This window comes from Macrotis lagotis, chromosome 8, assembly GCF_037893015.1.
Source record: "Macrotis lagotis isolate mMagLag1 chromosome 8, bilby.v1.9.chrom.fasta, whole genome shotgun sequence".
In the NCBI taxonomy this organism is placed as follows: domain Eukaryota; kingdom Metazoa; phylum Chordata; class Mammalia; order Peramelemorphia; family Peramelidae; genus Macrotis; species Macrotis lagotis.
The window spans coordinates 102,493,615-102,507,175 of record NC_133665.1 but is presented as its reverse complement, the minus strand read 5'-3'; the positions used below and the strand labels follow the sequence as shown (position 1 = coordinate 102,507,175).

At 41.7% G+C, this 13,561-nt stretch overlaps 1 protein-coding gene across 22 annotated transcripts in view; it reads right to left on the bottom strand.

The window, feature by feature from the left end:
* The window catches only part of OBSCN (obscurin, cytoskeletal calmodulin and titin-interacting RhoGEF), a 342,539-nt gene that overhangs the window by 189,344 nt on the left and 139,634 nt on the right, over positions 1-13,561 (bottom strand). For 13 of the 22 annotated variants that reach the window (XM_074197796.1, XM_074197800.1, XM_074197799.1 and 10 more), the window contains 10 exons: positions 12,070-12,333; positions 11,475-11,738; positions 10,394-10,657; positions 7,754-8,017; positions 5,182-5,445; positions 4,618-4,881; positions 4,035-4,298; positions 3,389-3,652; positions 2,826-3,089; positions 2,265-2,528 (listed from right to left, as the gene is read on the bottom strand). The exons of 2 other annotated variants lie outside the window; for them this stretch is intronic. In XM_074197796.1, the coding sequence (XP_074053897.1) occupies positions 2,265-2,528; positions 2,826-3,089; positions 3,389-3,652; positions 4,035-4,298; positions 4,618-4,881; positions 5,182-5,445; positions 7,754-8,017; positions 10,394-10,657; positions 11,475-11,738; positions 12,070-12,333 (2,640 nt within the window). The remainder of the gene's footprint in view (positions 1-2,264; positions 2,529-2,825; positions 3,090-3,388; positions 3,653-4,034; positions 4,299-4,617; positions 4,882-5,181; positions 5,446-7,753; positions 8,018-10,393; positions 10,658-11,474; positions 11,739-12,069; positions 12,334-13,561) is intronic. 7 more of the 22 variants (XM_074197809.1, XM_074197813.1, XM_074197802.1 and 4 more) reach the window with 6 other exon arrangements.

Sequence of the window (13,561 nt, the reverse complement as noted above, 5' to 3'; positions counted from 1 at the left end):
TAAAGCTATTAGAATGATTTACTCTTTCCTTTTCCTGATGAGGCAATAAACAAAAAGGGTTAAGTGACTTGACTAGGTCACACAGTAAGAGTCTGAGCTGGATATAAACTCATGAAGATGAGTGTTCTTGAGGGTACATTATAGTGTACATTATCTATAGGTACATTATCTATAGGGTCATCTAGTTGCCCCCAAATATTCCTAATTTCTATAACTGTACTCCTATGTCATAACCTTCAGTCCTGTCATCCTCCTGATCACTCCTATTTCTGGTTCTGCTCATAAGCATGCTTCCTAAAAAATGACTTCTCTATCAAAATTCAGCAGAATACCTCAAATGTGACCTGACAGGAGCAAAGCTTTTTCATATGAGAAATATCCTTGACTCATCCAGGACGAGTAGGAGGCACAGTAGATAAAGTGTCAGGCCTTAGGCCAGAAGACTCATCTTTGTGAGTGAGTTCAAATACAGTCTCAGAGAATTACTAGTTGTGGATCCTGTGTTTATCTCATTTTGTCATTTGTAAATGGAGCTGGAAATGGTGGACCAATCCAGTATCTTAACTAAGAAAATTCCACTAAGGTTTCAAAGAGTTGGATATAACTGAAAACTACTGCAACATCATCATCATCATCATTACTGTCTCACCCATCCTATACTCATGCAATTGAATTTTTGGATCCATGGACAGGACTTTATAAAATTAGACTCTGTTAAAATTCATTTTAATAGATTTACCAATCATTCTGGCTTGTCAAGAACATTTGGACTCTGCCTATATAGATTCTAAGGATACCTTTTAATCCCACCCATCTTTATTCCATCTGCAAACATGACTGGCATATTTTCTTTGACTTCACCGAAGTTACTGACTTAAAAATTATGAACAATATAAGGTTAAATAAACTCCTGTACTCTCCACTAAAGATGTCTCTAGGTTAATAGCAAACCATGATCACCAAGATCACAGATTTAGAGTTGGAAGGGACTTTAGAGATCACCTAGGTCCACTAAAATGAAGAAAATGAGGTTCAGAAAGGGTGACTCAGGAGCAGAGTCAAAATCTGAACAAGGTCTTCTGACTGTAAATCTAATGCCCTTTCTACTATCTACACTGCCTTCCTATTTTTACTCATCAAGATCTAAGTAAGACCCTCTTCATCTTTCTGACATACTGAAGTGGGGAAAAGCTCCCATTTTCTCAGTATTGAGGGTGTCTTCTCCTGTTCGTAACTTCACTACCCCAGGAGTTGTGAGGAAAGAACTTCCCACAGTGGAAGTGGCTGCCCTGGGTAAGAATTACCAAAAGTCTTCAAGAAGAAGCTGCAGAACTATGTCTTGAGAATATCATATAGGGGATCCTTGTTTGAGTGTAAATGGCATTCAATAGCTTCTGTGACCCCTTTCAGTCCTTAGGTAAGGACATTTGGTGTGAACAAGATTCTGATTTCTTCTGCAAACGTACCTTCTATGGTTTTGACCAGGGATGTTATGAGACGCAAATGAGATAATGGATAGAAAAAAGCACTTTGCCCATTTTAAATTTCTGTAGAAATGTCAAGTATCATCATCATCATCATCAATTATCCCATAGTCATCAAGCCTTCTATTTGCTGATGACTTCTTTCTCCAAACCTATAATATTGCTCTTGCTGAGCTAAAGAAATGTTCATAGAATGATATAAAGGGGTGCTGCTAAATATTTAACAACAAATCTCTGGGATAAATGGGGGAAAGGATATATGCACATAAATTCAATCTGTAATAATATCACTTTCTTAATTCTAGATAATTCACAAAAATAATAAATCAAGTTCTGACTTATAGCAATCATCAATATCTGAGTTATAAATCCTCACAATAAAATTTTAATAATCTTTAATAAACTGGCTCTAGAACATCCTTGATATCCTTCCTCTGACATCAACTTTTAGGCAAGACTAAACAAATGTTCATAAAGGCACCAAGAAAACAAAATTCTTCAAAAATTCCAAGAGGATGGGGCTGTGACAAGACATGGACATGACTGGACAGGACAATAAAAGAGGCTACAAAAAAAGAATTTGAGATCATGCAATTGATTTTGTCAGGAGGGATCCTGCTGAGAGACCAAAGAACAGTTAGGAGAAAAGGTGGACAGGACACAGAAGGTAGAGTATAGTATGAGATGAAGACAGACCACAATATTCTTCAGTAGATTATACAAAGAAATGAAGACCAGAAAAGCAAACAATGATGAGACTTTTCCACACATGGCCTTTACCCTTCACAGTCAGGGTAGCTTTGGTCTTCTCCTCTCCACACACACAGGTGTAGTCTCCAGAATCTTCCATGTCCAGTCTGTGGATTACCAACTCACACACAGCCCCATCCTGTCTCAGGCTGCATCTGTCACTGGCTTGAAGTTTCTCTGACCCCTTCCTCCACTCCACAGGTGCTGCCTTGCTCAGCTCACAGTGCAGAGTAACCATGGACCCTTCTGTGGCCTCAGTCTTCTGGAGAACTTTTATGAACTTGGCAGGCAGGGCTGAGAAAGGGTCAGACAGAGATGGACAACATGAGATTCCCTGAAGGTCAGAGGGTGACTAGACATGAATTTAGTGGAAGGAAAAACAGAAAGATGGAGAGGATAGAAAACAGGAATGATTTATGTTTGGAACTTTCTCCTAGTCCAGTAGGATGAGTGTCATAGAGGAGCTAGGAGCAGGGCAAAAGAAGACAGCAGACATCAAAAGGAGACATCATAGATGGTTTGAACAGAGGTCAAGGCAACAGAGGATAAACAACCAAACAATGAGGCGACTTCTCCCTATAACATCTTTACCCTTCACAATCAGGGTCGCCTTGGTCTTCTCCTCTCCACACACACAGGTGTAGTCTCCAGAATCTTCCATGTCCAGCCTGTGAATCACCAGTTCACACACAGCCCCATCCTGTCTCAGGCTGTATCGGTCACTGGCTTGAAGCTTTTCTGGCCCCTTCCTCCACTCCACAGGGGCTGCCTTGCTCAGCTCACAGTGTAAAGTGACCATAGAACCTTCTGTAGCCTCAGTCTTCTGTAGAACTTTTGTGAACTTGGCAGGGAGAGCTGAGAAAGTGTCAGACAGAGAGGGATAACATGAGACTCCCTGAAGGCTAGATGGTGGCTAGACATGGACTCAATGGAAGGGAAAACATAAAGATGGAGAGAACAGTAAATGGAAAAGAGTTATAAATGAAACGTCTTCTTGATCCAGCAGTATATGGTGTCATAGTGGAGCTAGGAACAGGACAAAAGAAGAGAGCAGACATAGGAAGGAGACATTACAGATGGTCTGAATTCAGGGGCAAGGTAAAGCTGGACAGACAACAAAACAGTGAGATGATTTTCCCAAACATGATTTTTACCCTTGATGGTCAGGGTTGCCTTGGTCTTCTCTTCCCCACACACACAAGTGAAGTCTCCAGCATCATCCATGTCCAGCCTGTGGATCACCAGTTCACACACAGCCCCATCCTGTCTCAGGCTGTATCTGTCACTGGCCTGAAGCTTCTCTGGGCCCTTCCTCCACTCCACAGGAGCTGCCTTGCTCAGCTCACAGTGTAGGGTGACCACAGACCCTTCTGTGGCCTCAGACTTCTGAAGAGCTTTTGTGAACTTGGCAGGCAGGGCTGAGAAAAGGGTCAGACAGAGATGGACAACATGAGATTCCCTGAAGGCTTAGATGGCTACCATGTCAAATTGCTGATTAATGTTGATCATGACATAAATTAATACTTTTCAGGGTTTTTTCCCTAAACCAAATACAGTGGTTAACCATATAATCGATGGAAGGAAAAGCAGAAATATGGAGATATCAGTAAATGAGAATGACTTAAGAAAAAGTCCTTATTTTGGTCTAGCAGGCTGAGGGTCATGGAGTTATGAGACAGAGCAAAAGTAGAGAGCATACATAGGAAGGAGACATCACATATAGATCATCTGAATTCAGGGACAAGGAAATTCTGGATAGACAATCAAATGATAAGCCAATTTCCCCTACATTATCTTTACCCTTAACAGTCAAAGTTGCCTTGGTCTTCTCTTTTCCACATATGCAGATGTAGTTTCCAGCATCATCCACATCCAGGCTATGGATCACCAGCTCACACATAACCCCATCCTGCTTCAGGGTGTATCTGTCACTATCTCGGAGCTTCTCTGACCCCTTTCTCCACTCCACAGTGGCCTCTTTGCTCAGTTCACATCTCAGTATGACTTTATCTTGTTCAGTGGCTTCCACAGCCCCCAGAACTTGTGTGAACTTGGCAGGCAGGGCTGAGAAATGGGCAGACATACATGGAAAGCATGAGATTTCTCAGAGGGCGACAACAAGTAAACAGAAACAATAAAAAGGGGAAGATGCAAATGTAGAGAGGGTGGGTGCTAGATTCAGCATACTGGGAATGGGACATAGATATATTTTTCTGAGTATAACTTCTTGGGTTGTCAAAAAAAGAGAGTTAAAAATAGGAATATAAAAATATGAAAAAATAGAAGGAAGACTATGGTAATGGAAGAGTTGAGGTCAGTGACAATGAAGCAAAAAGGACAGACAACCAAAGTACAGGATGATTTTCCCCCACATCATTTTTACCCTTGACAGTCAAGGTTGCTTTGGTTTTCTCCTCTCCACAAACACAGGTATAATCTCCAGCATCATCTATGTTCAGTTTGTGGATCACCAGCTCACACACAGTCCCATCCCTCCTCAGGTTGCATCTGTCACTGGTGTGAAGGTTCTCTGGCCCCTTCCTCCACTCCACAGGAGCTGCTTTGCTCAGTTCACAGTGTAGAGTGACCATAGACCCTTCTGTGGCCTCAGTTTCCTGTAGAGCTTTTGTGAACTTGGCAGGCAGGGCTGAGAAAGGGTCAGACAGAGATGGAGAACATAAATCTCCCTCAATGTCAGAGGGTGGCTAGACATGGACTCAATGAAAGGAAAAACAGAAAGATGGAGAGAACAGGAAATGGCAATGAGTTATGGATGGAGCTTTTGCTTGGTCCAGTAGGATGAGGCATCTTAGAGGAGGAGGAGGGACAGGGCAAAAGAAAAGAGTATACATCAAAAGGAGACAACATTGATGGCCTGAACTCAGGACAAGGTAACACTAGACAGACAATCAAATAATGAAATGATTTTCCTTCATATCATCTGTACCCTTGATAGTCAAGGTCGTCTTAGTCTTTTCTTCTCCACACACACAGGTATAGTCTCCAGCATCATCCATGTCCAGTCTGTGGATCACCAGCTTACATATAGTCCCATCCTGCCTTGTGCTGTATCTATCACTGGCTTGAAGCTTCTCTGGACCCCTCCTCCACTCTACAGGGGCTGGCTTGCTCAGCTCACAGTGTAGGGTGATCATGGATCCTTCTGTGGCCTCCATTATCTTTAGGTCTTTTGTGAACTGAGCAGGCACAGCTAAGGAAGGAAAAAACATGGAAAGGAGCTGTCCCAGAGCTACCCATTCAGGGGAATCCACGATTTCTAATCATTTGTTTTGCAGGTACCCAGAAGAGAAATGGCCTAACTGTTTAGGATGGAGATAGGAGAGGACAATTCTAGATGTGAACAAAAATAAGAATCCAAATGCACATTCAACTCAAAGCACCAGACATTGCATTTAAGGATGTAATAAGCAAAGAGAGGTGACAGAAGGAGAAAAGGGAAGAAAGGGAGAAGTCTTATATTCAGGAAACTCTTTATGCACTGTCTTCTCTTCTCCACCATTTAGGTAGTTTCCAATATCACCAATTTTCAGCACATGAATCATCAGTTTAGGCTCTTCTTCCTCAAGGGATCAATAGAACCAAATAATCAAAGCTGAATAGGACTTCCATGGTCCAACATCATCCGTGTCCCTGTGTACCTGTGTGGTGCTCTCTGCTACCATATCCTTGAAAAAAAATGTCTATCAACACTTTTCTGGAAGATTTCCAAAAACGGATAATTCATGATTATGTGAAGCAGTCCATTCCACTTTGACACAACTCTAATCGTTAAGGAGTTGTGTCATTATCATCATCATCATTAGTAGAGCATTTTAAGCATTGCAGAGCACTTTGCATTTAGCTCATTTAATATGGTAGATACACAATAGCTAGTATTTATATAGAGCTTTAAAGTTTGTAAGGTACTTTCTGTATGCCATCTCATTTAGTGTTCATAATAATCCTTTGAGGTGGATACTTTATTATCCCCATTTTACAGATGAGGAAACTGAGGTTGAGAGAGGCTAAATGACTTTACCAGAGTCACACAACTGAAAAAGATTTGAGGTACTCAAGTCTTTCTGAAACCAAATTGAAGTCATCCACTGTATTACCTAGTTCTCTATAAATTATATAAAGGAGGGGTCCAGAGAAGCTTCAAGTCAGTGACAGGATAAAGGATATTCTTCCTTTCAAATGTCTCTGCCACTGTCTTTAGTTCTGCCCTCTGTGGTCAATCTGGACAAGTCTAAATTTTCAGCCACATGTCATGTCTCCAAATATTTGAAATCTCTTATTGTGTTTCCCTTCCTCCTCTCAATCTTCTCTTCATCAAGATAAACTATCCTTAGATTTTTCAAATGATTCCTGTACAGTCTGGTCTTCAGTGCCCTCCCTGTCTTTGTTGTGACTTTGCCAGTATACTTCCTTGGAGACTTCACTGAGCACCAAACATCATGGTAGGAAAAGCAGAACAGGATACATTTGTTCTGGACTCTAGGCTCTTTTAGTTGCAGCATAAAATTGCATCATCTTCTTTGGCTGCCATGTCAAATTGCTGATTCATGTTGATCATGACATATATTAATACTTTTCAGGGTTTTTTATATACCAAATACAGTATATGCTTGACTCTTATTTTCTGTAGTTGTACATAGTTGGAACACTTTCTAGCCCTTTGAGAATTGTTTGGTTCTGGCACATATTTGCTAACTCATCTAGCTTCATGTCATCTGCCAATCTGAAATACATGATCATCCAAGTCATTGATTAAAAAAAAAGGAAACACCACAAGAATAAGGAGGCATCCATATTGGTGACCTCTCTACAAATGGACTTCTATCCATTATCAATTACTCTTTGGTCCCAGACATTCAATTAGATCTCAATGTACCTGATTAGTTCTATCACCTAGCCTACATCTCTCTCCATCTTGCCTCAGCTAGCATCCATCACTGGTCCTGAGTGTCTCTAGAACCTTCCTCCATTCTTTTTTTTTAGGTTTTTGCAAGGCAAATGGGGTTAAGTGGCTTGCCCAAGGCCACACAGCTAGGTAATTATTAAGTGTCTGAGACCGGATTTGAACCCAGGTACTCCTGACTCCAGGGCTGGTGCTTTATCTACTGTGCCACCTAGCCGCCCCTCTTCCTCCATTCTTTCGGAGCCACTCTGCTCAGTTCACAGTGCAATGTGGTGGTGGCCATTTCTGGAGCCTCCATACTCTGTAGTTCTCCCATAAATTTACATTGGAGGGCTGAAGAATAGTTGGCAGATATAGAAATACATGAGATGCTCTAAACCATGGAAAGCATGTGGATACAAACATAGAGGAGAAAAAAATTAGAAACACGGAAGAAACTGAGACTGAGAAAAAGACAAAAGCAGGACTGAGGAAACATAGAAAAACTATAACAGGGGAAGAAAAAACAAATAGAAAAGACAATAGCATAGAAAGGATGGGTGGCAATAATGGATAGAAAACTCATTTAGTTGCCACTTTTCCCACATGTCATCTTTACCCTTGACATTCAGATTTGCTGTGGTTTTCTCCTCTCCACACACACAGGTGTAGTCTCCAGCATCATCCATGTTCAAGCTGCGGATCACCAGCTTACACACAGTCCCATCCTGCTTCGGGTTGTATCGGTCACTGGCTGGGAGCTTTTCTTGCCCCTTCCACCACTCAACAGAAGATTCCTTGCTCAGCTCACACCATAGTGTAGCTGTGGATCCTTCAGCTGCTTCCATATTTCCCAGACATTTTGTGAACCAAGTGGGCAGGGCTGAAGGGGGAAGGTGGAGAGAACCTACTTCAGAGTTGCCCATGCAGGAAATAGACTTTCTCAGCATTATCTGGGCTGACCTACAGGGTAGGGACAGATCAAATAGCTGGGCTCCACAAGAGAGTGAGAGAGCAGATGGAAACAAATACAATACTTTAGCTAATCACAGGTATACTACATGAAGATAGGCAAAGGAGAGGGACACTGACCACAAGTGACAGTCTTATGGTTAACAGAGATAGGAGAGAATCAGATAAAATGGCTGAGGCAGCAAGGAAGAAGCAGACTGAGAGTTCCATATTCAGGATGAACTTCACAAAGTCACCATCATCCCCTCTGTCTTCTTTCCATGGTCAACTATGTCAACTCTATGGATGGTTCATCACACAGTGCCTCACACTATCATATATTCTAAGAGTTGGAAGAAATATCCAATTTCTTCCTATCTCCTTAATCCTCTACAATATCCCTGACAAATAGGAATTCAGCATCTTTTTTTCCACTTTTTTTGAGGCAATTTGGGTTAAATGATTTGCCCAGGGTCACACAGATAGCAAGCATCTGAGGCTGGATTTGAGCTAAGGTACTCCTGACTCCAGGTCCAGTGCTCTATCCACTGTACCATCTAGCTGTCCCAAACCAATGTCTTCTTGATAATTTCCTGTGATGGAAAGTTAGCTACCTGCAAATGCAGCTCATTTCAATTTTGCATAGTTCTGACATCCCCCTTAACTATATGAAGTCAGAGAGCATTTTCCCCTTAATCCGTAACTACAAGTAATTCTCCTTTCTATGACATGGCTTACAATTCTCTCTCAACCTGATCATCCCAGTAAAGGCTCCTGCTTTTCAGTATCCTCCCCAACAGTGGTGCTTAGAACAACACAATATATTCTGACAAGAATTGCAAATGGTAGGGACTAGGAAAGCTAGCTTCACCCTCTTTTAAATTCTATGCTTCTATTACTGCAGTCTAAGGTCACATTAAATTTTTGCAATCTGTATTACACTGCTGATTATATTAAGCTTGCTGTCCACTGAAACCCAGAGGTTTATTGTTTTTTAAATCAACTGTTTTCTCTCTTTGTTTCCTCCATTCTGTACTTAAGTTTCTGAAATTTTGATGTTTGTCCTTCATTCTAGAAGACCAGCATATCAGGGAGATGATGCAATGACAAGCACATGAATTGGATTCGACTATGTGGGGGTGAGGTGGGGGGCTGTGCTAAGTCACCAGCCTCACTTTCTCCTCTAGAGTCAACTGGATCCAATGGCCAGATATGAATCAGGTCAACTGTAAATGGCCCTGGATATGAGGCAGAAAGGGTTAAGTGACTTGCCCAAGATCACATAGCTAAATGCCAAGTGCCTGAGGCCAAAATCAGCAGCTAGGTGGTGTAGTGGATAGAGCACTGGTCCTGGAGTCAGGAGGTCAGAAGGTTGAATCTAGCCTCAGACACTTACTAGCTGTGTAACCTTGGGAAGTCACTTAACCATGATTACTTCATATCCAGAGCTATCTCCAGTCATCCTGATTCATATCTGGCCACTGGAATCAGATGGCTCTGGAGGAGAAAGTGAGGCTAGTGACTTAGTACAGCACCCCCTCACTCAAATCCAATTCATGTGCTTGTCAGTACATCTCTTCCCTGATGTCATGGTCTGAAGACCACCAACATTTTGATTTTTTGAACCCAACTGTAGGACTTTATACATGTCTCCATTTGATTTCATCTTATTAGACCCAGATAGAATGCTTGCTTTTTTAAAAAATTACATGGATCTTAACTTAAATCTTCTACTGTGTCATTTTCACCTCCTGGATTCATTTGATCTGCATATGAGATAGGTAAATCATTCCTATTTTATCCAGGTTATTGCCAGGGTCAAGGAGAGATCTCTGGGGAACTCCACTTTAGATGCCTCAAGGCTTAATGAATCACTACTCTTTGGGTCCAGCTATTTAAACAGCAGAGTCTACCTGATTATCCAATCCCTCAGCAACCCTCACTTTTTAAGTTGCAGCTATAGTTAGCTTCTATAGGTCCTTCCTTTACCTGTCCTTAGAGAGGTTGACTTAGGCAGTTCACAGTGCTGGGTGACCCACTTTGTGATTTCTGCCATCTCCTAATATATTGGAGAGGCAGGATTGAGAAACAAACAGAACATGAAACTCTTGGGAAGGTGGGAGATGACTGAACATGAAGGAAGTTGGAGGAAGTGCTAAGAATCAATCTTGGGTCATTCTGGGAAGGGAGACATGGAAGGACTGTGTAAAGAGAGACCATGATGAGAAAAGGGGGGGGGGCTTGCTGGGAAGGCAATACAGGAGAGAAAACCAAACCATGTGTCATTTTCCCCATAAATGGCCTTTACCCTTCACAATCAAGGTTGCTGTGGTCTTCTCCTCCCCACACACACAAGTGTAGTCTCCTGCATCATCCACATTAAGGTTGAGGATCACCAGCTCACACACAGTCCCATCCTGCCTCAGGTTGTATCTATCACTAGCTCGGAGCCTCTTCAACCCCTTCTTCCATTCCACTGGGGCCATCTTATTCAGCTTACAATGCATTGTAGGTGAAGTCCCTTCTGTAGCTTCCATGCGCTGTAGTCCTTCAGTGAACCTGGCAGGTAAGGCTGGGAAAGGGAAAGTTGCAGAGAGATTGCCCTCAGACCAGTCCATCCCAGGGCCTCCTCAGTCTTTATTCTCTGGTCACCTGGATGAGAGCAGACCCATCAACCAGGACCAGAGGGAGGTCAGAGATGAAAAGGAAACCAGGAAAATAGATACCTTAATTAACTCACATTCCCATATCCTAGAGTGCTAAACAAAGGAAGGGGAAGTGTCTTACACAAGCAGAGAAAGCCAAATAGAGCCACAGCCTTCTGGCTAATGATGGGGGGTGGGGAGAAAGACAGAAAAAGCAGAACTAGGAGACAATGGAGAAATTCAACATACCCATCACAACCATGGTCACCATGATCCTTTCCTCACAATAAAAATATATACTCTAGTCATTCATGAAGCTCACCAGTTCACACAGAGCCCCCATTTTGACCCAACTTTATGGGGTGATGGGTTCTAAGCCTTCCATCCAATGTGGCCCTGAATGTTTCTGTGGCCACAGGCTCCACAATCACTCCCTGAGCTTGACAATGAGGGCCAGACAGACATAAACGACCACAAATGCTGGGTGTCAGTACAACATAGGAATCAATGGAAAACCACAAAGCTAGAGGATGGGAACTGAACAATGGAAACAACAGTCTGGGGATAGTCACAGGTAATTTCCTCTTCTGGAGCAGTCACAGAGCAGCTTGAAAGACAGTCAGGAGACAACCCAGAATGACACACACAGAAACAGCAAGGTAAGACAGGTGCAGATGGGAGGATGAGGGGATCCCTAGCAGAAAACCAAATCCACAGTCATTTCCCCCCATATATTGTCTTTACCCTTCACTGTCAAGGTCGCCGTGGTCATGGCTTCTCCACTCACACAGGTGTAGTCTCCTGAATCATCTACATCCAGATTGTGGATGGTCAGCTCACACACAACCCCATCCTGCCTCAGGTTGTATCTGTCACTGGTTCGGAGCCTCTTCTGACCTTTTCTCCACTCCACAGGAGCTGCCTTACTCAACTCACACCGCAGCGTGGCTGTGGTGCCTTCTGTGGCCTCTGTACCCTTCAGTCCTTCCGAGAACTTGGCAGGCAGGGCTGAGAAATGATCAGACACACACGGAGAACATAAGAAGCTTGGGGGAAGGGTGTTGGGTGGCTGGACAAGATGCAATGGAAGGGAACCACAGAATATTGCAACAGATAGGGCTTGAGAATCAGTCACAAGACCTTCTCATGGATCAACCTGATGAGTCACGAAGCACCTGGGAGAAGGGCTAGATAGAGATGATATAGGAAACAGATAAGCAGACTATAGAGACACATATGGAATAGCATGGAAAGATAGGGTCACAAATAGAATGGTCTGGATGACAGTAACATTGAGTAGAAAAACAAACTACAGACTTATTTTCCATGCGGTTTTTACCCTTCACTGTCAAAGTCGCTGTGGTCTTCTCCTCTCCACAAACACAGGTGTAGTCTCCAGTGTCATCCATATCAAGACTTTGGATCACCAAATTACACATAGCCTCATCCTGTTTTAGGCTGTATTTGTCACTGGCTCGGAGCCTCTTAGAACCTTTCTTCCATTCCACAGGAGCTGCCTTGTTCAACTTACACTGCAGTGTGGCTGTGGTTCCTTCTGTAGACTCTGTACTTTGGAGTTCAGCTATGAACTTTATAGGAAGCTCTGAGGGAAGGAAAAAGGAGAGGGAAATACTCAGAGCAGCATCCTAATACTAATTCCTTGCACCACTGAGCCAGTTATCTAGGTGGCTACAGAGACCAACTAGATTAGACCCTGTATCAGCAAGAGATCAAAGATGAGTTGGGAATAAAGAAATAAATTCCAATCTTTCTCAAGAAGCATTTATTAAGTAAGTCTTGTATTCAATTTGTAAGATATCAGTGATTTTTCCAGGACCTATTCAGGAGATGTTCCAGCCTCTGATCAGTCAGGTAATAGCCTATCTACCTACCCATTCTCATCTATAAACACAAATAATGATCCTTTGCACAGTTGTCAGTTCTTCTTTCTTTTTCTTCCTTCTATCTTGTCTTTTCTTTCTTTCGTCCTTTCTCTTTCTTTCTCCGTTTTCTCTTATCTTCCTTTTCCTTTTTCTTGTTTTGAGATGCAACTTATTTAAATGAAATTGTTTTACAAACAAAAATATATAATTTAAAATAAGTTCATAAAACACCTTTCAAAAAATGTGTGGGTAACACCCATTAATAATTTGAATATAAATGGAACAAAGATTTACCTTAAATTTAGTAATCACTTAATTTAAGCATTTTATTATGAATTAGAAAATCATCAACAAAATTGAACATCTTCATATACACAGAAAACCAGAAGAGAACTGTATATATAAAACCATTAATTTATTACCTATAGTTTGTTTTTCTCATATGTGTTCAATTTAACATGAGACTACCAACACCGTCCTACAAGTCTATATCTCCTTCTGAATTCCTTTTCTTTTCTGTGTTTTTTAAGTTCATTGATAATATTTTCTTTCTTTATTCCTATTTAGTTGATATCACTACTTCCCCATAATTCCTCCAACTTCCTCCCACCTCTCAAATAAAAGTCCTCTCCTGTATAGTCAAACAAATTTGTGTCATATTGGCCATGTCTGAAAATATATGTCTCCTTCTGCACCTCAGTTCATCATGTCTCTTCCAAGAGATGGGAAGCATGTTTCATCATCAATCTTCAGAGATTATGATTGGTTATTGCACAACTAATAAAGAGTTCTTAAGTTTTTCAAAATTGTTTTCCTTTCAATGCTGTCATCACTTTATAAATAGCTGTTCTGATTCTGTTCACTTCATTGTGAATCAATTCACACATGTTTATCTGGTTCCTCTTCATTCGTCCTTTTTGTCCTTTCTTACAATGCAATAATATTATA